Here is a 27,166-nt window from a genome sequence, read left to right as displayed (position 1 = left end):
GACCAGCTGGAGGGAGGGCGCTGCTGTTCTGAAGTCCGGGGAGCAGTTGGACGTATTGAATTTAGCTACTTGTGGGTGACTTGCAGAAATGCTCCACGAGAAGTAAAATCAGATGCCTACCTCAGTGTATACAGAGGAATTGCAAATGGATTCGATGAATTAAAAATGGTGGGAAATGTGAAAGTCAAGTCAGTAAGAGTAGTAGAATCCATGACGCACTATTCATGTGTTCTTGGATTAGGAAGGCCTTGCTTTTTTTCTTTTTAATTTTGCATTGTTCTGATTCTTTTTTTTTAACAGAAACTTTAAATCCACATATTACCAAGGGAATTTATTACTTTTTAAAATTTATTTTATTTTATTTATTTATTTTTGGCTGCATTAGGTCTTCGTTGCTGCACACAGGCTTTCTCTAGTTTCAGTGAGCGGCGTCTACTCTTTGTTGCGGTGCATGAGCTTCTCATTGCGGTGGCTTCTCTTGTTGTGGAGCACGGGCTCTAGGCACGCGGGCTCTAGAGCACAGGCTCAGTAGTTGTGACGCACGGGCTTAGTTGCTCCGCGGCATGTGGGATCTTCCCGGACCAGGGATCGAGTCCCCTGCATTGGCAGGCGGATTCTTAACCACTGGGCCACCAGGGAAGTCCCTAGGAAGGCCTTTCTAAGCAGGACAGGGAAGGACTGACTGTTGCAGCCCAAGTCACCATAAGTTTGTTCAGTAACAGATGGGGGCCATCCCAGGCGTGTGTGACATAACTACGGTTGATGTCCTATAAAACAGTGAGAAAAAGACAAACCTCCAGTAGGTTGAGATACAGGGCTGGCCTTCGCCTGTCAGAGTGGCCCTGCAGAGTTGACCACTTCCGGTGTTGGGAGGAGCGCTGTCAGGTTAGGGGTCCCAGAAGCACCACCCAGCATTGCTGCCAGAAGGCACTCGCTGTCACTCGCTGTCGCTGAGCTCTTTCCAGTGGAAGAGCCGTGCGTAGCTCTTCTAACTGTACCAGTTGTAAGAAAATTCAGAGCACTCTAGGTTTGAAGCAATACATAAAACCGTGTGGTTCATGTTTTCTGTATTCTAAGAAGAAAGACCCTTTACAGTAACATGCATAAAGTAAATTGGCTTTTGCTGAAACACTGAAACAAATTTCACTGTAAGAGGAAATGCAGCTTTTATTTAAAAGATTGGGAGCACATATCATTGGGAGATGTAAGCGTGTGATACTGCATCTTCACGTAGAAGGAATTATTTTCCCTAAAACTCAGCTATTAGGTAAACAGACCCATCTAGCCTGCATCTTTTCCTGTTTCATTTCCAAAAAAAAGGAAACTGAGAAAGCCCCCGCTCCTCTGACGTCTCTCCCTGTGACAAGAAAGAAGAAAAAAAAGAAAAAAGAAACATTGGATCTTGGCTAGAAACTGTCAGTACCTAGTTGCTGCAGAAAATAACTAACTCCTGTTGAGTGTTTTCATCCTTGTGCCAGGAAGCGCTGAGCGGGTTAGGTGTGGTAACCGGTTGAATCCTGCAGCAACACTGAGAGTCAGGTGCCACGTAGAGTGAGTAATGGTACCAAGGGTTCTAACAGCTGAGTAAGAACCCTGCAGGTCTGGCTGCCCCGCACTGCTTCACAATGAAGGCCTTTTTTTTTTTTTTTTAAATAATAGTTACTGAGTTAATTGTTTAAATTATAAGACCAAAACCTACTCTTTTTTTTTTACTTTTTATTTTATATTGGAGTATAGTTGATTAACAGTGTTGTGTTAGTTTCAGGTGCACAGCAAAGTGATTCAGTTATTCATATGCATGTATCTATTCTTTTTCACATTCTTTTCCCAGTTAACAAAACCTACTCTTTAAAAAATGTTGAATAGTACCCGAGGGGGTAAGTGAAAAGTAGAAATCCCATTCTCTGTAATTTTACCATTAAGTTTAGTGTAGTATTTTTCCTGAAGTTTTAAAAATATATTCAAGTATATATATAACATGTATAGCATTCTGTAAAGGTCTTTCAAATATTTTTAGGTTATAGTCATTTGTTTCTCATTTGCAGTTTTAAATAACGAGTTCATTTTTAAGGACTCTCACTTAGTATAAATCATAGTTTTGCATAAACTAACAATGTTTGCTTCCTTAAAATGAAAACAGGTATGTGAGGCTTATTCCTGTTTGTTATGTTGTGGAAGTAATTACACTGAACATGATATTTGGAAAACAATCATTTCTAACCCATTTTATGATTTTTTTAATCTGTAGGAAAAATAACTTAATTTTTTTAGTCTCTCCGTTATGCAGTTTTAACAGGATTAAGTCTGAGCAGAGTAATTATGTTAAGGTTTAGTACTCTGGGCTTCCCTGGTGGTGCAGTGGTTAAGACTCCGTGCTTCCACTGAAGAGGGCATGAGTTCAATCCCTGGTCAGGGAACTAAGATCCCGCATGCCACATAGCAAAGCCAAAAAAAAAAAAAGAGATTTAATATTGATACTAAATTTTAAAGGGCACCTCTGAATTTTAGTTTTAAAATTCTCTGCAAGGCATGTAACAATGGAACACCTGATTGCGCAGGTGCGCATTGAAAACCAAGCCCTGGGTGATGAAGAGTTGGCAGGGGTGGAGCTGGACTGCGTTTGTGGGTGCAAGGCCCTGAGGGGCCCCCGTGGGCCTGTGCCGTCAGCTCCGGGGGCCCTCGGAGACGGCTCTGTGGCAGGTGGCAGTGTCTGGAGCTGCGCCCAGAGTGGGGAGGAGGGTGCTGCCTGGAGCTGTCCCCTTGGACTGCCGTGCTTTCTGTGGACGGGTTGCAGTGCTGATGGTGGATTTGGATGGGGCTAACGAGGTTGGTCTGTGCAGGGTGCTCCTGAGTATTTCTGCCGGGGAAGCCGTGTTAGCCTGTGTCAGCCGGGCTCGCTTCTAGTCTCAGCCTACTTGGTCAGCGATCCCATCAGTTCATAGAAAGCTTGATTTGTAACATGCTCGTCTTCATAAACATAGTGCTTTCAGAGCAAATTCTGGTTGCCTTATACATGGTTTAATAAAAAATAATTATTTACTAGGTGATGATGCTTGTGGTTTATAATTATGAGAAGAAATGCTGCTCACCATTTTTAAAGTTTGTCTTTTTCTAGCTTTATTTTAGAACTGATAGCTTTTCCTAAGAAAATATTTTGTGCTAGTTTATTTCAGGACCGTTAACAGTTTTATTTTCTTTCTTTGGTTTTGCCATTTGCTGCAAGCTCTGTTTTCAACCTTGTGTGACTTGTAATTTTTGATATTTTTCAGACATGTTTTCTAGATTGTTACTAGATTAGTACAGATGTTCTAAATAGTAGAGATTCAAATTATATGTGGTGGTTGAACTAAAATCCATTTTTGACCAAAGCATTCAAGACCAAAAATTGAGCTTTATATTTCATTTCTACCATATGATGCAGATGTTACATACAGTGTGTACTAGGCAAGGTAAAGGGTATTAAAGGAGAAACCCAAGTGTAACTCATGAAGCATCTTAACTCAGATTTTAAAACCCTGCTAGGACCTTCATGTGTGTAAAGATACTTATTTAATTTCTTAGGTTTGAAACCAAAGTTTGCTCCCTAGACAGAGGACCTCTTCTTTTGGCTGTGCTTGCCGGCTTATGTGTGCTTAGCCACTAGTGAAAGCGAGACAGGAGGGAGACACCGGGGTGATTTATGACGATAGCACTTCCTTTTCCACTGGAAGATGTCGCTCTTGGCCCACCATTTCCTGAGGTGAGCACTTTTCCCTCTTGGGACTGGCAGCTGCAATCGAAAGCTGTTAAAGAGCACTGTTTTCCGGGGACATGGGGAGGCTCCCCTGAGCGCCCTCTCCCTCCCCCCATGTTAACCCACTGGGCCTGGAAAGGGGGGGTTGCCTGGTGTGAGCCCCGGCTCCAGCTCCGCTGTGCAGTCCCTCCCTCCCATGTCCGGGACACTCATGGGGCACGTGGCCTGTGAGGAGGTCATCCCAGTCGTAACACTTTCGGGAGAAGGGAGTGGCCAGGAAGAGTCTAGAGAAATGAGGACAGTGGAGCCTGCACAGGGCACCTCTCTGTAAACAAACGTGTTTACAACACGTTGACTTTGTATTCATTCCAAGATTTTCTGATGCCGTTGAAAACATTTTCAATCCATTTTTTCACTTGCTCTTTCAATACTGCTCCGATTATAAATGCAGATCAGATCTCCCTTGAGTCACAGGCTGAGGCCGCCTTTAGGCCACGCTGCAGGTAGGAAGGCTCTAATGTTACACGCGGGCTTGAAGTAGCAGTGACGTAAGGGGAGACTGGGAACGGCATTGTGGACGTGCCAAGCACTGTTAGCGGGGGAACTGGTATCACAGTTGCACTTTTGCCGCTAGGGGTCCTGATGAGCTGAGAGAGACCGGAGCTGGTGTTCTAGCCTGCTGGCCCCAGGAGCCGTCTGAGTTGCCGCTGGACTTCGTCGTTTATTTAGGTTGGGGCTGAGTGAGTGTTCCATCTCAGGGACTGTCAACTCAGAAGGCAAAAAAATCCTTTTTTTTTAAAAATTTAAAACAGGCTCTATAAGTTTATTCCACAAACTAATTAAAGCTAACTTTTTGAGTGTTTGTCATGTGTCAGGCACTGCTTCACAGACATTATTTAATTCTCTCTTTTTTACTTTATTTTATTCTATAATTTTATCTAATGCTCACATTTTATGAAAGGAACTAAAGGTGAATTTTAAAGTGTTCTGAATCTGTCTCATGATCTGTCCAGGGAGAAAGATGGAGGCAGCAGGGTTGACGGAGGACAAGCCGGGTATGGAAAGAAGCAGCAGAATACATTCTAATAAGATACGTGATCACACTCTGTAACGCGGTCCACGGTAAATGCAGGAGAGAGCGCTGGTCATCACCCCCTAACTCATTACTGAGTCAGGCTTGGTGTGGCCTCTGCTGCTGCTTTTGGAGGGTCTGCTTGGAGAGGTGGTCTTCTGGGCTGTGGAGGAAGTACTGGCCAGAACAACATTTACCTGGGCCACGGGTCTGGTTAAGCAGGGGCAGGGTTCTGCGTATAGTTGGATAGTTTTATACGTACATGTGTTTCACCAGAGAACGGAACATAAAGTTCACGTGGTTACGGGAGCGAAATCAGAATGAGTAGGGAAAAAGTAAGGGCATCCAATGGCATGCTCCCTTTCCTTCCACTCTCATAGCCACTGAGCTCTGACTGTGACGGGCCATGGCCTCCCTGCCCTGTATCCTGTCTGCCTTTCCTCCAGAGCCGCATGGCCTGCTCTTCCTAGAGTTGTGTGTGTCCACACTGGTGCTCTCTTGATGGTGTTGTCTTTGGGCATTTTATTACGTTTGAAGCTCCTCTCATAAAACATTTAGCCAAAAGTCTACCACTGTGCCTGCCACTCAGCTCGTGTCTCTGTGTTGTCACCCGCAGGACTTTTACGTGGTCACTCTTCTGTAATCCTATCTTGCTTGTGATAGGCTTGTGATGGCCAGTAGCTGCATTTGGTTCTTTGATAGAATTTTATTTCAGAGACAAGAAATTAAATTTCTTTTTAAATTGTGGTATAAGGCCTACATTAAACCCAACTAGGGTGGTGTCACTCAGCTTTATCTGTCTCATCGGTTGGGAGAACCAGGTTGAACGGTGTGGTCCACTGTGCCTCTGACAGCTTTTGAAAACACCGTTTGTTATGCATTAGAAATTAACCTCTCTTTTAGGTAGATGAAAACGTTGAGAACATATTGATGTAACTTTTAAAAGTAAAAAGGCTGTAATAGATAAACATCAGGGACCTTTGTATAGCATAGGGAACTATCAATATATTCAATATCTTGTAATAACCTATAACAGAAAAGAGTGAAAAAGAATATATATATGTGTATATATATGTTCATATGTATATATAACTGAATCACTTTGCCGTACACCTGAAGTCTTGTAAATCAACTCTGCTTCAATTTTAAAAAATTAGAAAGCATTAGGACTTCCCTCCTGGCGCAGTGGTTAAGAATCCACCTGCCAATGCAGGGGACACGGGTTTGAGCCCTGGTTTGGGAAGATCCCACATGCCGCGGAGCAACTAAGCCTGTGAGCCACAACTACCGAGCCTGCGTGTCACAACTACTGAAGCCTGCATGCTAGAGCCCGTGCTTCGCAACAAGAGAAGCCACCGCAATGAGAAGCATGCACACTGCAACGAAGAGTAGCCATCACTTACGGCAACTAGAGGAAGCCCGTGTGCAGCAACAGAGACCCAACGCAGCCAAAAATAAGTTAAAAAAAAAAAAAAGTATAAGGTAAAAATGTCCAAAAAAAAGAAAGCATTAAAAAAACACATTGGGGCTTCCCTGGTGGCGCAGTTGTTGAGAGTCCGCCTGCCGATGCAGGGGACACGGGTTCGTGCCCTGGTCCGGGAAGATCCCACGTGCCGCGGAGCGGCTGGGCCCGTGAGCCATGGCCGCTGGGCCTGCGCGTCCGGAGCCTGTGCTCCGCAACGGGAGAGGCCACAACAGTGAGAGGCCCGCGTACCGCAAAAAAAAAAAAAAAAAAAAAAAAAAAAAACCATTGCATGGGACTTCCCTGGTGGCACAGTGGTTAAGAATCTGCCTGCCAATTCAGGGGACACGGGTTCAAGCCCTGCTCCAGGAAGATCCCACATGCTGCGGAGCAACTAAGCCCATGTGCCACAACTACTGAGCCTGTGCCCAGAGCCCACGAGCCACATCTACTGAGCCCGTGTGCCTGGAGCCCGTGCTCCGCAACAAGAGAAGCCACCGCAGTGAGAAGCCTGTGCACCGCGACAGAGTAGCCCCCTCTCGCCGCAACTAGAGGAAGCCTGCGCACAGCAAGGAAGACCCAACAGTGCCAATACGTACATACGTACATACGTGCAAGTAACATAAAAAGGCTGTTAGTTCTTGCATGTGTCCTCCTCACCAGGCTCTAACCGCTCCTTCTGTGCTGAGCCACGGGCTGGACCTCCGTGGACCCCTTCAGCGGCCTTGCCAGCAGCGCTGCTGCCATCCTGCTTCACAGATGGAACTTCCTTTGCGCGAGGAGCTGGCCTCAGGGCAGTCAGTCAGCTAGTGGGCAGAGCTGGGATCAGAGCCCAGATCTGTAGGGGGTCAGTCCCTGTTCTTAGCTGGACCCTCTAGTGTTTCCATGTCATGGTCATGATGTTTAAATTAAAGGCTACTTTCAGGCACCTGCCATTCACTTGTTTATAACACTAAACCAGTTTCTGTAAGCCGGTCCAAATACTCAGTTCACTAAGGACATCTTGAATTCTTTTTTTAAAAAATAAATTTATTTATTTGTTTGTTTATTTTTGGCTGCGTTGGGTCTTCATTGCTGTGCACAGGCTTCCTCTAGTTGTGGTGAGTGGGAGCTACTCTTTGTTGCAGTGCGCAGACTTCTCACTGCAGTGGCTTCTGTTGCGGAGCACGGGCTCTAGGTGCGCGGGCTTCAGTAGTTGTGGCTCGTGGGCTCTAGAGGGCAGGCTCAGTAGTTGTGGCGCACGGGCTTAGTTGCTCCACGCCATGTGGGATCTTCCTGGCCCAGGGATCGAACCCGTGTCCCTTGCATTGGCAGGCAGATTCTTAACCACTGCACCACCAGAGAAGCCCCCGTCTTAAATTCTTGAATACGAGTTGTAGGGAAGTTGGTAGAAATTAGCAGCAGTTAGAACTGCTTTAACTTGGGGTTGGTAATGTGGGTGTAGTAAAACACGAAAGTGAAAGATCACTTTGGGAATAAAGTTAGGAAGTAAACATCAGTTATCTTCTCTAGAGGATGAGAGCAGTTACGGGGTATTAGTATTGTTATGGTTCTTAGTAAGTCATTGCTACCCACAGCGCGGTCAGAAGCCATTATGACACTGCTGCTGGGTGTGGCTCTGTTCTGCGGGGGAGCTGGGGGGAGGCCTGAGCCTTGAGGCTGCCCTCGTGTGCTGTTCCTCAGTCTCTGTGCCCTTGAACCTGGGCTCCAGTGCTGGTGGAGGAGACAGAGGGGAGCTCGAGGCAAGTGAACAGGTACTGACCAAATACATGGACTCGTACTTGAAGGTAAGTTTATTTGCAGCAAGAGGTTTACGTGTCTATTAATAGAATGAATTGTACTTGTTGAGTGTGTGTTCTACCTGGGCTGACGGGCCAGGTCCCTGAGAGGACCTGAGCAATGTCGAAATTAGTAGGCACAGTAAAGTTTTTATATATAAACAATGTTCTTTATTTCTATGGGTGCTTACTTTTTAAAAGAATATTTGGGGCTTCCCTGGTGGCGCAGTGGTTGAGAATCTGCCTGCTAATGCAGGGGACACGGGTTCGAGCCCTGGTCTGAGAGGATCCCACATGCTGCGGAGCAGCTAGGCCTGTGAGCCACAACTACTGAGCCTGCGCATCTGGAGCCTGTGCTCCGCAACAAGAGAGGCCACAGCAGTGAGAGGCCCGCACGCCGCGATGAAGAGTGGCCCCTGCTTGCCACAACTAGAGAAAGCCCTCGCACAGAAACGAAGACCCAACATAGCAAAAATTAATAAATAAATTAATAAACTCCTACCCCCAACATCTTCTTTAAAAAGGAAAAAAAATTTGGACTGTTTCAAAGAATATGGAGTGAATTTAAGTATTTTTGGCTTAGTTTATAGAAATCAGCCATTTATACCTGAATGTTTTTTGTCTAGGTTTATCTTCCTTGATCTTTCAACAGCAGATTATGATCCACATTACTCCTATGAGGGTGTGGGGTTTTTTTTGAAGTGTGTGTGTGTGTGTGTGTGTATTTTTAGCCAGAGGAAAGTTTGAGTCATTCCAAAGAAATCTAGATGACAACATGAAAAACAATAAGCTCAGGACTTTTTAATTTAAAAATAATCTGTGTTTTCCTTTGGGGAAAAATAAAAGTATTAACAGTGCCTTAAGCTTATCTCTTATTCACCCTGCAGTTTTCTGATTCTGAGCTGCTTGTAAAAATTTTGCTGTCTAGGAAAGTATGGGAGTCCTTCTTGACCATGGAACAAGAATCAGTTCTGTTTTACTTAATAACAATGAAAATTTATTCCAGAAGCATGAGAACATTTTGACACCTTCAGGAATTTAAAAGTACATTTTGGAAAGGATTCTGAGTTACTTTCTGTATTCTTTACATCATTTTAAGGCAGTTGATCTAGGATTTCCCCTTGTTGCTTTTGTAGATTTATAATCTTAGGGAACTAAGTATGACAGCTGTGTTCTGGACTTGCAACCATGAGAAAACTTGTCTCCTTTGCTTAAAAAAAAAATCCAAACCAGCTCTGCTTTACTGGCCTTGCTTAATCCAAGTGTTGACGGTGACTCTAGTCCGTCTGCATTGGGCCGCCACAGACAGGGCTCCTCTGGGTGTTCCGGCCGTTAACAGCCTGCATTGCTTTTCCCGCCTTCTGCAGTATGCTTTGAGACCGTGAACATGGACTTTTCTCGGCTCCACATGTACACTCCTCCGCAGTGTGTGCCCGAGAACACTGGCTACACGTATGCACTCAGGTGAGCTCGCATGCGTGTTACGTTGTCTTGCCTGTGCTGTTCTTGAATGCTGCTGGGTTAATGGGGCCTTATGGGACTTGCACCCAACTGCTCTGTGTTGAAAGTGAAAATATCTATGAACTTTATGTTATGCTCTGGTTTTACAAAACTGCTGAACTGACTTGGAAATTATGAGGTGGTTTTGAAAACCGAACGTGTCTGGTGACTCAGTGATTAGTCATTGCAAATGAATGACTGTTTTAGCCTCCACCCAGGTGGCTGTGGTCTTGGGAACACATCTGTGTGGTTATGGTGGGGTTTTGTGATTTATATTAATAGCTGAGTATTTTAAAATGAACAGAACTAACCTGGAAAGTGACTTGGCTTTGAGAGGAGCCATCATAAATAGAATTTTGATGAAGTCCACGGTTTCAAGACCACAACTTCTGTCAAATGCACTAAGTTTTCTGTTTTTATTTGTATTCTGATTTGATGCTGAACCTTGAAGTTTGAGTCTTAGAAGCTGTTGACTTGCTCTTTGCCTTGCTAGTTTACCAAGTATTGATAGAAAGGATGATTGAGACGAAACTTAAGTATTATAAAATTAGGGGCTACTGCCAAAGGGAAAACATTCCTGGATTGGTGAAGATTTGATTGGCAGATAGAAAAACCTTTGCATCCTGGCAAGATGTTTAAAGCACACAAGGAAAATGCTAGTGTCAGTTTTATCAATGGCTTATCTTCTAAAGGGTAAAAATGTAATTGAAACTTAAAGAAAATTGGAAGGTATTTTAAGAAAACTGCTCTTAACAGCATTAGTCAAATCTCATATTTAATGATTGAGTTTTTAGTCACAATTTTAGATCATGTCACACTTTCTGTAGTAACACACTTTGTTTTTGTTGAAAGTCCTGTAGTATTTTCGAACAAAATGAGTGGGCCAACTCAAGTAAAATTCCTCCTTATTCTGTATTGTGGAGCATAAAAAATAATAGTTCCTGGTAATTTTTTTTTTTTTTTTTTCCTGTACGCGGGCCTCTCACTGTTGTGGCCTCTCCCGTTGCTGGTAATTTATTTTTAGCTTTTATAACCCATTTTATTTTGTTTTTATATTTATTTATTATAACCCATTTTAAATACAGTTTTTAAAAGTTGCCTATGTCTGGGTCTCTACAGAGAACCCAACCCTCGTCCAGTGAGGCGTGCAGCTGGGTCGGAAGTGGATGAGCACTGAAATGGGAAAGGCGGGCGGACTGAGCTGTGCTGGGAGGTGGGCCTGTGTTTGAGGGCGGGGGTCTCAGCCAGGAAGGGTGAGTAGAACCAGGGTTATGCAGAGATGGAGAGTGGGGCAGTGCTGATCAGAGGCTGGCAGGAGTTCAGGTGAGACTCTGGGGGGGCCCTGACCGAGGCAGTGCTGGGCAGGGCGTGGGGAGGGAGGGGTTCGGGAAGGAACGCTGGGGGCCTTGTGCTTGCTTGACTGGAGGAAGGGGATGAAGGAGGAGGCAAGGGTGACAGTCACCGTTTGGCGTGGGCGCGGGAGGAGGACCACCAGTTAGCGGGAGGGTGTGTGAGACTCAGGCTCAGGAGCCATGTGGGCGGCAGTTCTGGTCTGGCCATCAGCAGGTCATGATGGGAGCCCGAGGGTGCCCTGGGGGCCAAGGGCCCACAGAGACCCAGGAAGCTGTGATGGGCGGGCGCCACAGCACGAGGAGCAGAACTCTTGCCGAGGGTCCCAGCCACTCGACACCCAGTCTGGAGGGGGCACGCCCAGCTGTGGACCGGCCTCAAGTGGCCGTGCTGAAGCCGGCTCTGTCCTTGCCTGCCCTTCCCTCTCCTGCCTGTGTGTCTCTGCGTCCCCACCCTTCAGTGAAGCCTCTCTTTACCGTCCAGCTCCAGCGGCAACTCATGGTCCCTGGAGGCTGGGTTTCACTGCAGCCTTTCCCCCCCGCAGCCCTTGGCCACCTGGCCTGGCCCGCAATTGTCCTCCTCATATCCTTGTCCTTCCAGACCCTCCCCCTCCGCCTGCTAAACTCCCAACTCTGACCGTCTGTCTCATTACCACCTGGGTGGCCCCTGGCTGACCACTCCATGTCCAGCACTGCGGGCCTGCAGCCTCAGCACTTTCAGTAAACACGTTAAGGATCCTGCAGCATCCTGGTCATGCCGTTTCTTTTTCTTTTTTTTTTTTTTTTTTTTTTTTTTTGCGGTACGTGGGCCTCTCACTGTTGTGGCCTCTCCCGTTGCGGAGCACAGGCTCCGGACGCACAGGTTCAATGGCCATGGCTCACGAGCCCAGCCGCTCTGGGGCATGTGGGATCTTCCCGGACCGGGGCACGAACCCGCGTCCCCTGCATCGGCAGGCGGACTCTCAACCACTGCGCCACCAGGGAAGCCCAATGCCATTTCTTTAAGATGTTTTTCTATTATGGAAAATGCCAAACAGTGTGAAAGTTTGGAGACTAGTGATGATGAGCCCCTTCGCCTCTCACTTAGTTTCAACAGTTACCAGTGCTTGTTCTCCCCTCCCCAGTGGGTTGTTTTGAAGCAAATCTCTAAAAGATAACGATATTTTTAAAACCACTAGTCAGAATACCGGGTGTTGAGAACCCAAGGTAGGAGGAGGGAAGGAGAGAGAGTCTGGGGCAGGTGACTGTCACACATGTTGCTAGGCAGTCGGGACCTGCGGGGCTGGGATATGGGGAGAGCTTTGACCTCACTGGTAGGAGTCCCTCCGGGGGCTTGCAGTGTGTCTGGAGCCGTACAGGGAGGGCAGTCGAGCTTATCCAGGTGAGAGTATTGCCAGGCCCTGGGACAGAAGACCAGCAGGGCAGGGGACACAGCTGGGGGCAGCTGTGACAACAGTCAGAGTTGGGGTCCCTGTGAGGCAGGAGAACCATTGTGGTGAGAGGTCATCAATGATCGGTGGTGAGGTTTGAGGCTGGGACTTCAGAGGGGCAGTGTTGGGGTTAGGTACTCAGGTAGAGCAGTACTCTGGACGGTAGGACTTTGGACAGAGCCTTAGAATTGTCACCGGGTGTGACTTGCTTTGCCCACATGCCCTCTCCCAGCCAAATTCAGCGCTGGTGGCGCACTGCCCACTCCACGGCTCGTTGCTGCCTGGTGTCCATCCAGCTTTCAGCTGAGGTAGATTTTTTCCAGCCTTTTTTTTTTTTTTTTTTTTTGCGGTACGCGGGCCTCTCACTGCCAGGGCCCCTCCCATTGCGGAGCACAGGCTCCAGACGCGCAGGCTCAGCGGCCATGGCCCACGGGCCCAGCCGCTCCGCGGCATGTGGGACCCTCCCAGACCGGGGCACGAACCCGTGTCCCCTGCACCGGCAGGCGGACTCTCAACCACTGTGCCACCAGGGAAGCCCCAGCCTTTTAATTAAAAGAGCATCTTGGGAATTCCCTGGCAGTCGATGATAAGGACTCAATCCCTGGTTGGGGAACTCAGATGCTGCAAGCCTTGTGGTGCAGCCGAAAACAAACAAACAAATAAATAGAAGTGCATCTAAATACCAGACATTTTTTTAAAAACTGCATAATTGATGAGAGAACTAAACTAAAATCTTATACTCTTTTTTTTTTTTTTTTTTTTTTTCCGTACGCGGGCCTCTCACTGTTGTGGCCTCTCCCGTTGCGGAGCACAGGCTCCGGATGCGCAGGCTCAGCGGCCATGGCTCACAGGCCCAGCCGCTCCGCGGCATATGGGATCCTCCCAGACCGGGGCACGAACCCGTATCCCCTGCATCGGCAGGCGGACTCTCAACCACTGCGCCACCAGGGAGGCCCAAATCTTATACTCTTAAGGATTAGATCTATACTCTATATTTGGGGTCTTCGTCTATATTATCTTCTTTTTTTTTTTTCCTGCGGTACGTGGGCCTCTCACTGCTGTGGCCTCTCCCGTTGCGGAGCACAGGCTCCGGACGCGCAGGCTCAGCGGCCACGGCTCACGGGCCCAGCCGCCCCGCGGCATGTGGGATCCCCCTGGACCGGGGCACGAACCCATGTCCCCTGCATCGGCAGGCGGACTCTCAACCACTGCGCCACCAGGGAAGCCCCTGTTATCTTCTTTTATATCCTAGTTTGGTCACTTAATTCTCTCTAATCCTGGATTAGACACCTCAGTTTAAAATTTTGTGCCCCACCCCAGCTTTATAGAAAAATAATAAAGGAGCTTCCCTGGTGGTGCGGTGGTTGAGAATCCGCCTGCCAATGCACGGGACACGGGTTCAAGCCCTGGTCTGGGAAGATCCCACATGCCGCGGAGCAACTAAGCCCATGCGCCACAACTACTGAGCCTGCACTCTAGAGCCTGCGAGCTATAACTACTGAGCCTGCACCCTAGAGCCCGCGAGCCACAACTACTGAGCCCGTGTGCCACAACTACTGAAGCCTGTGTGCTTAGAGCCCGTGCTCCACAACAAGAGAAGCCAAACTGCAATGAGAAGCTCGTGTACCACAGCGAAGAGTAGCCCCCGCTCACCGCAGGTAGAGAAAGCCCGCGTGCAGCAATGAAGACCCAACGCAGCCAAAACCAAAATAAATTTATTTTAAAAATAAATAAAGTAACCTTTAACATGGCAAGTGATGAGGTTGCGCTGCCTCGGGGCGGTGCTGGTGTCCTGTGTCTCCATCAGACACTTGAATCTTTCTGCTGGGCCCTGGGTGCATCTGTCTATAGGAACCTGTTACAGATGATGGTTTAGGATCCCAGCCTAGGGCAGGAGAGCACGGGAGCTGGTGGAGCACGCATGGAGTCGTGGGGTGGGCGCCCAGCGCATCAAGAAAGCCCCTCAGGTGCAGACAGAGGCGCTTGTCAACATTCATGTCTGAACTCAGCACAGAACTGTTGGTCCCCGCCTCCCTCCCTCCCCACCCCCTCCCTATATCCCTCTCCCTCCCCCGCTGTGAACACTGCTGCAGTTTCTGTTTAGCTGAGCACTGTCCAGCTCAAAGTGGAAGTACCCATGTTCCTACCTCCTTTCAGCTCCAGAGGTAACTATTGTTGCTGGTTTGGAGGTGTTTTCTGTGCTCTTACACATCTGTGTTGGTAACATGTGCTTTTATTTATTATTGAATATTTAATTTATTTATTTGTTTTTGGCATTGCTGCACAGCTTGCTGGATCTTAGTTCCCCGACCATGGGTTGAACCCTGTGCTTTTATGTTATATATATATTAAAAAACATGAATAGGATGATAATAGAATATTTCTTTTTTCATTTAACAGTATATTTTAGAGGTCTTTCTGTGACAGTATATATAGATCTTTTATGTTTTCTAACGGCATTCCATAAGGTACATGTATCCTAGTGTATTTCATCATCCCCTTGTTAATGGACATTTCCCAGTCGTTTGCTTTTTTCTTTTTTTTTGGCCATGCTGCGCGGCTTGCGGGATCTCAGTTCCCCAACGAGGGATTGAACCCGGGGTCATGGCAGTGAAAGTATGGAGTCCTAACCACTAGGCCACCGGGGGACTCCCTCATTTGCTCTTACAAACAGCCGCTATACTGGCTTCTTCCCAGGGCCCTCTCTAATCAAAGTAACAGGTATTTGGAGCACCCTTCTGCCGGCAGGGGCGTTGTGTTAGAGGTCCTATGTTGGAAAGCCAGGACCCTGCCAGACTGGCAGCGTTGTCGTGTCCCCTGAGTTGCAGCCTCTGGGGCATGTGGGGGTGGGAGACAGAGGTCCGGGTGGCGTCGTCAGCTTCTTGCCTTCTGCACGTTTGCGTATTTGTCTAGGGGTGGACTTGAACTGCACTGTCCTCTCTTGATGTTCAAAGTTCATAAATGGCCGTCCTCTAAACCCAGGACTTAGGTTAAGAGGATGATGGTGGAGGGGTACTGGTCCATTCTTACGTGGTAGATTCTGACTTGAAATAACAATTTTCTTAAACGAGAATTGTAATTATGTAAAATACTAAAAATAATCTTGGAAGAAAAGTAAGCATATTTTATACTAAAATTAGGTAGAGCTTAGCGTCCTTGCTGCTCAGTGTGGGTTAGTGCAGCCTCTCTCTTGCCCCACTCCAGCCTCTCAAGTTGAGGAGGACCTTTTCCTGAAGTTATGTGTAACGCCTCAAATGGATATGACAACTTGAAGCAATTTGTAATAACTTTCTGAGGGTTTGATTGAACAGTTTCTAGTGTCATATCTGATAAGTTTATGATGAATTTGATTCTGAAAATATTTTTATAGTATAAAATAAAACGCAGAAATGTTCTTAAGCCCATTTACTTTAACTCATACCCCTGGTTACCGTGGACTTCCAGATCCTTAGCCCAGTGGTCTGCTGTCCTGAGCGGGGGCTGTTCTCCCACTGCCTACTGGACGTGCCCCCAGCGTCTCCACCTCCTCCTGCGGATAAACTGCTTGAGGGGTTTGGAGCTCCCTTCTCTGCCACAGCAGGGCCTGCCCAGGGCCTCCAGGGTGCAGGCCGTCCTCTCGTGTGCACGCGCACGAAGGCCCTTTGGTTGAAGCCAGGACCGAGGTTCTCTTGCAGCCCCACCTTCTGTGCCTTGGGCTGCAGTTCTTCTCTTGGCCTGCTTTGCTCCCTGTGGCAGCCGTGGCCTCTCCTTCCCTCTCTCACCTTCCTGCTTCCTTTCGGGTTGTGAGCGCACCTCCTGGAGGTGTGGAGCCCTCACTGTGTCGTGGCCCCTGCTGCTGGACTGTCTGTAGGATCCCCGCCCCCAGGGAGGCACAGGACAGGTTCTCAACTCACGTTTCAGGATTCGGAAAGCTTGCTGACAGCACAGAAGGATCTGTGTTTTGGTTTAAGATAATTGTGTGGAAGGGTAGTGGAGTGGCTTTTCTGTGTTCTAGTGTGTCTCTGGGTTTATGATGAATTAGATGCAAAGTGCGTTGCTGGCTCAGTCACTGGCTTTCCCTGTTCTCCTTACGTTGGTTCGTTCAGTGACCTACTGGGATCTCGGATTAAATGTCACGTAGTGGTCACTGTCTCATGAACTGCTTTATCAGGCAGTGTCTACTAGTAAATGGTTATGAGTTTCTAACAATGTTGACCTCATTCCCTGTAGGTGGGGAGTCTCGTGAATTTAGCACGTCCTCACGCGCTCCCCAGGGCCGGGTGTAGCCTTGTGATCAGAGCAAATGTAGGGGCATCAGTTGTTGAGCAAGTTGGGTGCCAGCTTGCTTTTGCTCTGTCGGAAAGGCTTCACATAGTGATGGCTGTTTCTCTCATTTTTTAAAAAAAATATTTTATTTATTTATTTATTTTGGCTATGCCAGGCCTTAGTTGCGGCATGCGGGATCTTTGTTGCAGCATGCAGACTCTTAGTTCTGGCATGTGCTGTTTTTAAAAATTCACACTAGGTTACATGTTCTGTTATTTGTTCGTTTTAAAAGTGGTGTGGTAAGCGGTGTTTATCTATGATGAGGTTTTTTCCTCCTAGTTCAAGTTATTCTTCTGATGCTCTGGATTTCGAGACTGAGCACAAATTGGATCCTGTATTTGATTCTCCAAGAATGTCCCGCCGCAGTTTGCGCCTGGTCACCACAGCCCGTGCCGCTGAGGATGGCCCTGCTGGGGACAGAGTGGCCAGGTGAGCGAAAACAAAACCAAACACGTGAGGTTTCGGTCTGTAAAACTTCACTCTCTCGAACTTACGGGTACGTGTGTACACACACAACCGCACACACGGTCGTAGCTTTACTGTGAGTGAGGCTGGAACCAGGGCCGGGTATGCGGGTTGTTTGGCGCTGGTGTAAAGAGGGACGTGGACACCCCTCCCGCCCGGGGCAAGTGTTCGCAGCTCCTCTGCGTAGCAGGCCCCACCAGCAGTTAAGGGAGGAGCCCTGCCCGTCATCGTGTGGCCCTGCAGGTGTCTGTGTCGTTAGCGCTTTAAGTCTGTTGATAAAATCTGTGTGAACTGACAGATACACGTGTGAAGCTTAGATGTTTACCTGTATTGATGATTGTCCTATTCACTTGATTTCTGAACTCTCCACGTGCCCATCACTTATTTGTGCCCAAGAAGGAGCAAAAGTGTACAGGATCTTTGTGCCATTTAGAGATAAAGAATAAAAGTAACAGCTTTCCTTTAACATCACTCATGTAAGAGTGACGAGTTTCCTGCCTGAATGGTCCACTCTTGGGAGTGGGATGGTGGCTGTTGAGAGGTGACGGGACACTGGCCTGACGGCAAGGCTGGGCGCTGGTGTGTGTGGCGTCACCTCCCCATCTGTGGTTCACACTGACACACTGCACGCCCAGCAGCCACCTGGGGTTCATTTGCAGTGAGGTTCTTGGATATCCTGGTTTGGGGTGTTCATGCAGGTGCTGCTATGGGAACCACGGCTGTAACAGGCTGGTGCTCTGTCCCCGGGCGATGCTGGAACCAGGTTTCCCGGTGCACCTGCTCATGGGGGCCTTCCTGTCTCTGCCCCTGGCCTTTTGCTCACTTCTCGCTCCCTCAGTGGGGAGGGTCTTCAAGGGCTTTGTCTCCATCCTTGTGGTGGATCCAGTTCAGGAAGGGTTTGGCGACAGCCTCTCCTCGCTGTACTTGACGCAGTTCCGCCTTTACTGGTGACTGAGAAACAGTGCGGAACGTGCCTGTGGATGCAGTTACTTGTTTTAAATGGTGGGGGGGACACTAAATCTATAAATCATGTAATTTCAAAATATAGGTCATTTTTATTCTTAGGTTATTTTTAGTTTGAACCACTTTTGGGTCATGAGGCCCCAAATAATCTGAGAACTACTTTGTGTGTACAATTTTAGGAGGAGTTCTTGAGCCCAGCTTAAACAGTTCCTTTTTTAGGTTAACAGGTGTCTCGTTACAGCAGAAAAAGGGCATAAGGACACGTTGCCTTAACAGTAGTATATTCATTCTCAGGCAGAGATTTTGAGTTGGTAAAATGTAATCGTTTGTATTTACTAGAAAAAGTCTGTAGACTTGTTCCTCTCTCCTTCCTTTTTAGACTAGCAAAACAGCACAGCAGTGCGCACAGGCCGGCATTTAGTACCAGCCACACCTCGAGGAAGGTCCTGTCCTTGGCTGTCAGCCGGAGCGGCTCCAGTGCCACGCGGGCTGCGGCTTGTCTGCGGCCTCCTGTGCTGGACGAGTCTCTGATCCGCGAGCAGACCAAAGTGGACCACTTCTGGGGTGAGTCATCTCCAGTGATTTCTCCGGTTCTTCTGGGAAGAAGGGGCGTCATGGCCGGGTTTCCCCTTTTCCCCTTACTGGAGGGAAGGAGCCCCAGGAAGTTTGGAGGCCTTCCTCTGGACTGAGGTCGGAAATGCAGGGGAACTGCTTCCAGCTGCCGATCGTGTGTCGTGATGTGGAAGATGGAGTGGAGTGGTCAGGGCAGTCTTATTAACTCTGTGTGTCTAAATGCATGAGTTTTGTGGGATGCTTAAGCAAAGTCATTGGTAAACTCACCAGCATGATTTCAAGTTCCAGACAGAAATTTTTCTCTCATTGGAAAGCATCTAGTGTAGACGAATTGACCCTAGGAAACGATGTGGCTTGTGACCTGGATTGACTAAGGCAGCAGCGTGACCCCAGTCCTCCCTGTGGAGGACTTGATGGCCACAGGGGCCATGGCTTCGAGGAGCCACAAAGCTGCTTGTGTCCACTTGATGTTCCGGTTGGCCCTTCTGAGAAGAATCAAAGATTAGATTAGTTCCAGAAATCTTATGTGCTGATTTGGGAAGCCCTGGAGTTCGTATTCTGTTTTGCTCACTAGCAGAGTAGCTCCCGGGCAGCAGAGGAGGCGAGTGTGCTGGTGCTGAGGTTCCTGCCTGTCCTTCTGTGCACAGCATGGGTGTGTGTGTGTAGACAGTGTGAGAGGGCGTGAGAACAGAGTGTGTGGGAAGGTATTTTCTCCAGAGATGTACTTTCACCTGGAATTGAAAGCAAGCATCTGCATATACCTGGAGAAATTGCTGTTAATTCTTGGTGTTGTAGGAAGTCAATCTTGACCAGTGCCATGATGCTGATTTATTAACCACTGTAACCTTTACTTTTGAGTTTGTGTATTTTGTTCTGTTTTGATCATTTGAGCTCAACAGCAAAAATATGTGTGTGTTTTTTAGGTCTTGACGATGACGGAGAACTTAAAGGTAATTTCCTCCTTTTCTTCCCCACGTTTTTCAAGATGGAGGCTTTAGTTAGGTGTTTGCAGATTGTAATAAGCAGGTTCCATCTCCTTTTTGCAAACTTCAGGTGGGACTAAAGCTGCCATTCAGGGAAACGGCAATGTGGCCGCAGGGGCCGAAGGAGCAGCGGGGAGCAACGGCTACACCTGCAGCGAGTGCAGCCTCCTTGCCGAGCGCAAAGGCGCGCTCACCACGTACTCTGCTGCCCGTGGCCCGGCCTCAAGGATTTACTCGAGGGATAGGAGTCAAAAACGTAAGTCTTGCTCTTCTAAAAGTTAGAAAAAGAGTTAGCGTCCAAATATTAGATACTTCCTTTTCTTTTCATCAACCTTGTCTCACAGGCCTCAGTGTCTGCACTGTTTCTACTGTAGCCTCGAACTCAAAGTTATCCTTTAGACGTTTAAGAGATGCACCAAAAATTAGCTCTGTTCCTCCTCTCTCAACTTACATTTGATGTGGTTGGTCTTTTTGTACCCGGGAGTGTTTGGAATTCCATAAATTTGAACTTGGAGTAAGCAGGAGAAACCTCGTCCTGAACTGGACCTGTGGGCTGTGCGGTCACCTGCAGACGCTCCTTCTTTTCCTGGGAGCGCAGACTCCAGGCGCCCAGGGAGTCAGGGTGGGAGGCGGTGATGCTTGAGGCAGGGACGCGTTCTCTCTGGTCTCTGTTGTGGGTGAGAGTCCGTGACCGCAGGGGCAGCTTACCGGGAGTGTGCAGGTTCGGGGGGGCACGTGGCACACCAGCCTTGTTTTGGGAGGGCGGCAGGCATGGTGGAAGGTCTCGCGGGGCAACCTTGGCCCTGCTGACCGGCAGAGGAGGCCCTTGGGGCCCCGGTGCGCCTGCTTGAGCACAGAGGGCCCGGGCCTGGCCATGTTCCCAGCTCTGATCAACACCTGGGCCAGACTGAGTCGGCCTCGCTGCTGGGCCCCTGGGGAGAGCACAGCTACAGAGGCCCTTCTGGGGGCCATCGTGTGACTGATGTGCCCCTCCAGGCTTGGGGCTCCGCGACTGCTGTGATCACTGTTCGCCTTAAGGGAGCACATAGGGAGGCTGGGAGTCCTCGACTTGAAACATGCGTCGCCTTGTTTCCAAGCCCTTGGTACCTCGTCTGTTTAATCTGAGCACTGGAGTGCTTGGCAGTGCCAGAGGACATGCTCGGGCAGGTGGACAGGGTCTGGACAGGACAGTGCAGGAGGGCGGGGCGCTGTCTGTCCACTCCCTGTGTTCCTGGCTGTGCCCTGCGCACGAGGGTGCCCAGTTCATACTTCTCAAATGATGATCTTGACATGAAGGATGGTACCTGGACTGACAGTTATTTCTATGTCGGCATCTCATCCTTGTGGCTAGACCTTCTGGTTCTGGCTGCTGTAGTGTTACCGACCTCCTTAGCATTAACAGAGCAATGTGGGAACACAGTGAGGGAAAGGGGGTGGCAGAGTCAACATGAGGGTTTCCTCTGTAACGGTTTCTGGGTCGTATGGGTGCTGTGGAGACCAGCATCGCTGAGCACTCACTCTGCCCCAGGGCTCTGTACGCATGACCTCGCTGACCCTCACAGCAGCCCTGCTGGATGGTTGTCACCTTCATTGTACAGACTGGTAAACTGAGGTTCAGCCAGCTTCAGACACTTGCTGGTAAGTGATGGAGCTTGGACCTGGCCCCAGGCGTCTGGTCTGCAGGGCGCCCTCCCCGAGACGCCGTGTCCTCTGAGTGCTGTCCCAGGGCCGGGACTCCGCACCTGACATGCCGTGTATCGGGTTTTGAGGCTGCATTTTGAAGTGTGCCGTTGCTGAGTTGAGCGTAACTCCTTTCTCAGGGTAAAAGCACGTTCCACAAACGGTGCCTGGTGGAGTCGTGGTGCTCGCAGGTCGCCGCCTGTCTGTGGCCGTGTTTGCTGCTCTCTCCCAGCCACGTCTGCGTCACCAACAATGCAGCCACTTGTTCTGACAGCGTGGAGGATGGTGGCCCTGAGCCCAGCTGTGTGGTTGCTGTGTCTTGAGAGGGAAGGTCAGCCGTGGTAGCTTTGGTGGCAGCTTCTGGAAACCCATCCCACTTCCTGCTTAAATCGGTCTTGAGTATTTTGGCGGAGTAAACAAGTTACTATACTGTTATTTGCTTTGGGCTTCTATTCTGATCATGCCCCTTGCTCTTTTAGATTATAGCAGTGGTTTGTAGAGCCAATGCTAATTTATTACCTTTGAAAAAATTTGTTTCTAATTATTTGAGTAAAACATTTATCAAAGAACTTTTGAAAACCACAGAAGTGTGCAAGGAAGAAAATTAAAATCACCTGTAACCTACACCCCGAGGCTTTTCACTCTTACTGCATGGTTGAGGTTACACCGCATGGATTTGTTACATGGGCTTATTTACTCAAAACATGGGTATCTCTTCACAGTCATAAGTTAACCCCCACCCCACATTTCCTTTCTTTTTGTTCTTTTTCTTATATTCTCACTGTGGAATCTTTAAACCTTTAAATTTATCTATTTATTTAATAGATGAATTAAGTCTCCCCTTGTCCCTCCCCAGTCCCTGTCTGGTTTCCCTTCTGGAGGGAGCTGCAGCTAATCCCGTTCATTGTGGGTTCTCCTGCCTTTTTAATGAGGTGAAAGTCATATAACATGAAATTAACCGACTATTTTAAAGTGTACAATCCACTGGTATTTCTCAGTGTTGTGGAAGCACCGCCTGAATTTTGCTTTCATGTTCCTACAGAAACATGGAGTGTGTTTTTGTCTTTACTTCAAATACATGGTTTTGCAACTTTTTTCATTTTAAATGGTAATTGCGATGAACTTCATTCTTTTTGATGCCTATCTAATATTGCATTTATGGTTGTATCGAAATTTGTTTAGTCAGTGTCTAGGTGGACATTCAGGCTTTCTTGTTTGTACACTTTTAAAAGCAGTGTTTTCTTTGGGTGTATTTGTGTATGTGCACATATCTTCGGGGTAGGCAGGACAGAGGTAGCATAGGTACATTAAACATCATTCATCCTGCCTGAGCCATGTAGTTTCTGATTCTGAAACATTTTGAGGTTCAGGTTGAGTGCATTGTTGACAAAACGTGATTTTCTGGGCCACATCAGAAAGGCTTTAAAAGCCTTCCATGTGTTTTCCCTGGGACATCGAACAGTGCTCACCAAAGCAAGGTGCTGATAGGACGCGTGCAGATGAACAGATTCAGTACTCCTGTGAGGATTGGCATCTGTGTGAGAAACCTGTAGGGGCTGGAGACCCGGCTCTGCCAAAAGGCGCTCCTACGTGGTCCAGTGCGCCTCGGGCCTCCCTGGCCCCTGGACTAACCGCACAGAAGGACCCAGGGAATTGGAATCTGAAAACACACACTTGTGTGCTTTTTCTCTTGCCTAAGGCAATGCTTGCGTCCCCCAGTAGAAGGTGTAAACTAACTTAGAAAAGATAGGTCTGAATGAATGAATGAATGAATGAGTGAATGAAAAATCATTCCTTTGAAACTTTGTCAGTTGTCTTGGTTGCTTTGAGCAGAATTTTGCTAATTGAATCAGCCTCAGTCTTTAGAGAAGTAAGGACGGAAACGTCTGCTGCTTCCGGGAGAGGGACAGGCCAACTTGGCTGACTTCGGGGTCGGACGGCTGTGACTGCCGAGCAGCTAAGGCTGAAGTGGATGGCGTGACACGGCTGTGGCTCGGCCTCTGAGCTGAGCAGCTGAAATACTACTGACTGGCTTTAAGGAGGAGCAGCTCCGATGGAGCCCGTCCTCCTGAAGAAACCACAATTAGCAATGAAATATATTTTAAAAAGTGTTCCACCCAGCAGCTTCTAAATCAATACTTATCACTGCTGAGAAAAGAAGATTTTATACAATTTCAGTTTAAATAGATTCTTCCAATTGACTTCCCAAAAGACTGACCAGGATTGCCCTCTCCCTATGGCCTCGTGAGGGTCCCCATTCCATGTACTCTTGCTAAATAAGTGTTTATATTTTTGTTCTTTTAAAGTGTTGCCGAGTTGATGAATGAAAAATGGATTTTGGTGTCGCTGATTGTCAGTGAGACGGATCCTGCATTACCTCTTCATGAATTTTTCTGTTTTTGTCCGACCTCTGTATAAAGTTCACGCTGCGGTGTAAAACAAAGAGGAGTGTGAGTGGGGTAACACAGAGTTGGCCCTGACACTCGGGGGCTCCTGGCCCCAGGTTTACATTTGTTTTGGTTCAGGGCTCCAGTTCCCAGATAGTCTACTCCTTTATTCAGGCTGTCTGGTGGTGGTGGGGGAGAAGCTCTGATTTTATTTCTTCTGCAATCACTGCAGCTCAGACCTCTCCAGTCCCCGCTGGCCTCACGCATGTACCCTGAACTCAGGGAGCTGAGCTGGGGGTGAGTGGACAGGCTGGGTATTTGTGCTTTTGGGCACGCCAGCGAGCAGCCCCGTCTGTAGGCTGTCCCATGGAGTCAGTGTGCAGGAACAAGCCTCATACTTCAGCTGCCACTCAGTGAAGAAACTTTTTTTTAAAACATCTTTATTGGAGTATAATTGCTTTACAACGTTGTGTTAGTTCCTGCCATATAACAAAGTGAATCAGTTATATGTATACATATATTCCTATATCCCCTCCCTCTTGCGTCTCCCTCCACCCTCCCTGACCCACCCCTCTAGGTGGTCACAAAGCACCGAGCCGATCTCCCTGTGCTGTGCGGCTGCTTCCCACTAGCTCTCTATTTTACGTTTGGTAGTGTGTATATGTCCATGCCACTCTCTCACTTTGTCCCAGCTTACCCTTCCCCCTCCCCATATCCTCAAGTCCATTCTCTACATCTGCATCTTTATTCCTGTCCTGTCCTGCCCCTAGGTTCACGAGAACCTTTTTTTTTTTTTTTTTTAGATTCCATATATGTGTTAGGATATGGTATTTGTTTTTCTCTTTCTGACTTACTTTACTCTGTATGACAGACTCTAGGTTCATCCACCTCACTACAAATAACTCAGTTTCTAGAAACTCTTTTTTAAGGATAAAAATTTCTAGCCACTGTGATTTGCAGACTGTCACCCTGCACATTGTAGGTTATAGAGGTCGCACTCTCTGTCCTGATGCTCCAGGTGCTGAGGAAAAGGAGCCGAGGATGGCCAGGCAACTTTGGCAAGACGTTCCATAGTTTACTGAGCCGCAGGTGGCCATGTCGGGTGTCTCTGTGTACCCTGCTGCACGTGCTGTAGCGGACGTCCTTGAAAGTGCTGCTTCTTGCTGACAGGCCTTCTCGATCGAGGCTGGGAACACAGTGGGATTGCTGGGCCGGAGGTCAGGGAAGAGAAGTCGTTTGCCAGTTTCTAAAGATGGTTCGTGTGTGTAAACAGCATTGGGGTGAAGTGACATCAGATTGGATGTTTTATGGAAGACGGCCTGTGGGAGAGATGTGGTGCTGCTGGCGTTCCAGGATGGGGCTGGTTTGCATCTCGGCCTGAGCGTGTGCCTCTGGTATCCGTTTTAAAAAGTGGGTTCCAGGGAATTCCCTGGCCATCCAGTGGTTAAGACTCCACACTTTCACTGCCCGGGCTTATTAGGTTCAGCCCCTGGTTGGGGAACTAAGACCCTGCAAGCCGCGAGGCACAGCCGAAAAAAAAGTGGGTTCCACTTTGCCCAAAGTGAGTAATCGGGCTCTGACGTAGCAGGGAGCGCATGCTGCGGGAGGAGTAACTGTGTCCACGGTTTCTCACTAGGCCGCGCCGCTCGCTGCAGGGACAGCGTCTTGTCGCTGGTCACGCGCACCTGGGCGTCCTTCCCTTCGTTCTTAGTTCAGCTCTTCCAAGTGGCTTTAATGAAGCTCAATTATGAAACAGAAAATTACAAATTGAAAAGTTATGAATCAAAAGATCGCGAATCAAAAAGCCATGAATCAAAAGGTATTTAAATACTTTCTTCCTCCTTTTTCCACCAAATAGAGCTTTTAAGGTGGAGAAAACGCTCTTTTCCCCGCGTGGCGCTTCGCTCACGCCCTCTCCTCGCGTCGTTTGCGGCCTCTCTCTCTTGCGGCCTTGCTGTGCATCTCTCTCCCTGTTCTCTGTGCAGTTCTGGATGTTTCCTGGAAGTTGATCAGGGTTTAAACATTAAATAAAAAGTTAATACACTCATCTTCTTATTCTTACGACCCTTTTTAAAGCAAAAAATTTATCTGACTGGCCTTTAGAATGATGTTTCAAAAATGTTTGAAGCGGGCTCATCCCGTGTGGTGGTTGGGGCATGCCCCGGGCTGGCGGGACTTGATGATGTTTCCTGAGCGAGGCGGTTACCTCGCCCCCGGCCTACACCCCACCCCGGCCACTCTGCAGAGCCCCTGCCCCGGGCTCAGGCCCCTCTCACCTGTGTTGCAGCTCATTCCAGTCACTGTGAGAGGATGAATGTGACAGAGCCCCCCGGCGAGGACGGCCACCTCCGTGCAAACGGGGCGTCGCTGTGTAAGTATGGCTCGGCCGCACCTGTGCCATCCTTTTAGGCCGTCCTGGGGCCCCACTGGTTAGGACGGGGCCAGGGCTCTTGCTGCCCCCCTTCACACCAGGAGCCTACAGCCACCAGGGGGCACTGGCTGGGATTTTGGTTTTTCATAATTGAGTTTCCTAGTTTTTTCAAACTGCCGTTGCTGCACACCATTGAGATTGGTAGGGTTTGCCCGTTCATCTGTCCAATTAACTGCTTGTCCCACCCCACAGGCGATGACTGTAAGGGGAGGAAGCACCTGGAAACACACACCGCCACCTGCTCGCAGCCCTCACGGCCAGGAGGGCTGGCAGGGACCGTGGGGCTCGCCTTGTCCCATGCAGGTTGTCTCTCGCGCTTTTGTGTTTTGTTTCTGTCGTGTTTTCGCAAATGCTCCTTGTTCATTGTTTCTTTGTGTTTGGAATTCAGGTGTTCGGTAAAAACAGGAAAATAATAACTGTCTTAAAATATGGAGAATATTGCTCTTGAAAAGCTTCTTTGTAAGTGTATTTAGTATAAATTAAGCGTATGGGAAGTAACGTATTTGAGGTGAAGTGAACAGTTTAGAAGAAGCTATGTCCTGCACGGGGTACAGTCGGCCCACGCCCGGGAAACGGGCCGCGTCCTGAGCCTGTGCAGCCGGGGTGCTATGGAGAAATCCAGTTTGTACCTGTCAGTGTCTTGCCGAGGGGTGCCTTCATAGCAGCTTTTTTAAAAAGCTGAACTTCAAAATTTGTTGTCTCTTAACTGTTAATGAATAAACATAAAGCGATAGATTAAAAAGAATCCTCTTACACTACATGTTTCTTTGCACTCAGCCGTGCTGGAATCGCTTAATGTTTTCAGGAGTCAACACGCAAATGCTGGTGTGGGTGTATTACTTCCAGCGGTCACTGTCAAAAAAGGAAAACAACTGATGTCACGGGCAGTCTTCTGCTTTATATAATGCGTGACGTTCGGTATGAAGTTAATTGTGTTGTATTTCGTCATCCAGTGGGACTACCGGTTATAATTCCAAAACACGTTTTCACCGGGCTGTAGGAAGATTTTCATCTTGCTGTTTGTGTAACCCTTGTCTCATCCAGAGCATGTTAAC

The 27,166-nt window shown here is 48.2% G+C and overlaps 1 protein-coding gene across 3 annotated transcripts in view; it reads left to right on the top strand.

Moving 5' to 3' along the window:
• Positions 1-7,949: 7,949 nt before the first annotated feature.
• SUN1 (Sad1 and UNC84 domain containing 1) overlaps positions 7,950-27,166 on the top strand; it is a 40,351-nt gene continuing 21,134 nt past the window's right edge. The window contains exons 1-9 of one of the 3 annotated variants that reach the window (XM_082644288.1): positions 7,950-8,054; positions 9,413-9,509; positions 16,909-17,058; positions 18,437-18,621; positions 19,554-19,580; positions 19,684-19,869; positions 25,317-25,499; positions 25,968-26,051; positions 26,304-26,414. In XM_082644288.1, coding sequence (XP_082500414.1) covers positions 9,433-9,509; positions 16,909-17,058; positions 18,437-18,621; positions 19,554-19,580; positions 19,684-19,869; positions 25,317-25,499; positions 25,968-26,051; positions 26,304-26,414 — 1,003 coding nt within the window. In that variant the 5' untranslated portion in view covers positions 7,950-8,054; positions 9,413-9,432. The remainder of the gene's footprint in view (positions 8,055-9,412; positions 9,510-16,908; positions 17,059-18,436; positions 18,622-19,553; positions 19,581-19,683; positions 19,870-25,316; positions 25,500-25,967; positions 26,052-26,303; positions 26,415-27,166) is intronic. The other 2 variants (XM_082644289.1, XM_082644290.1) reach the window with 2 other exon arrangements.

Source organism: Mesoplodon mirus (genome assembly GCF_964341445.2).
Source record: "Mesoplodon mirus genome assembly, chromosome: 15".
NCBI lineage: Eukaryota > Metazoa > Chordata > Mammalia > Artiodactyla > Ziphiidae > Mesoplodon > Mesoplodon mirus.
Note: the sequence above shows the minus strand (reverse complement) of the source record. Positions and strands in the feature narration are given on the sequence as shown.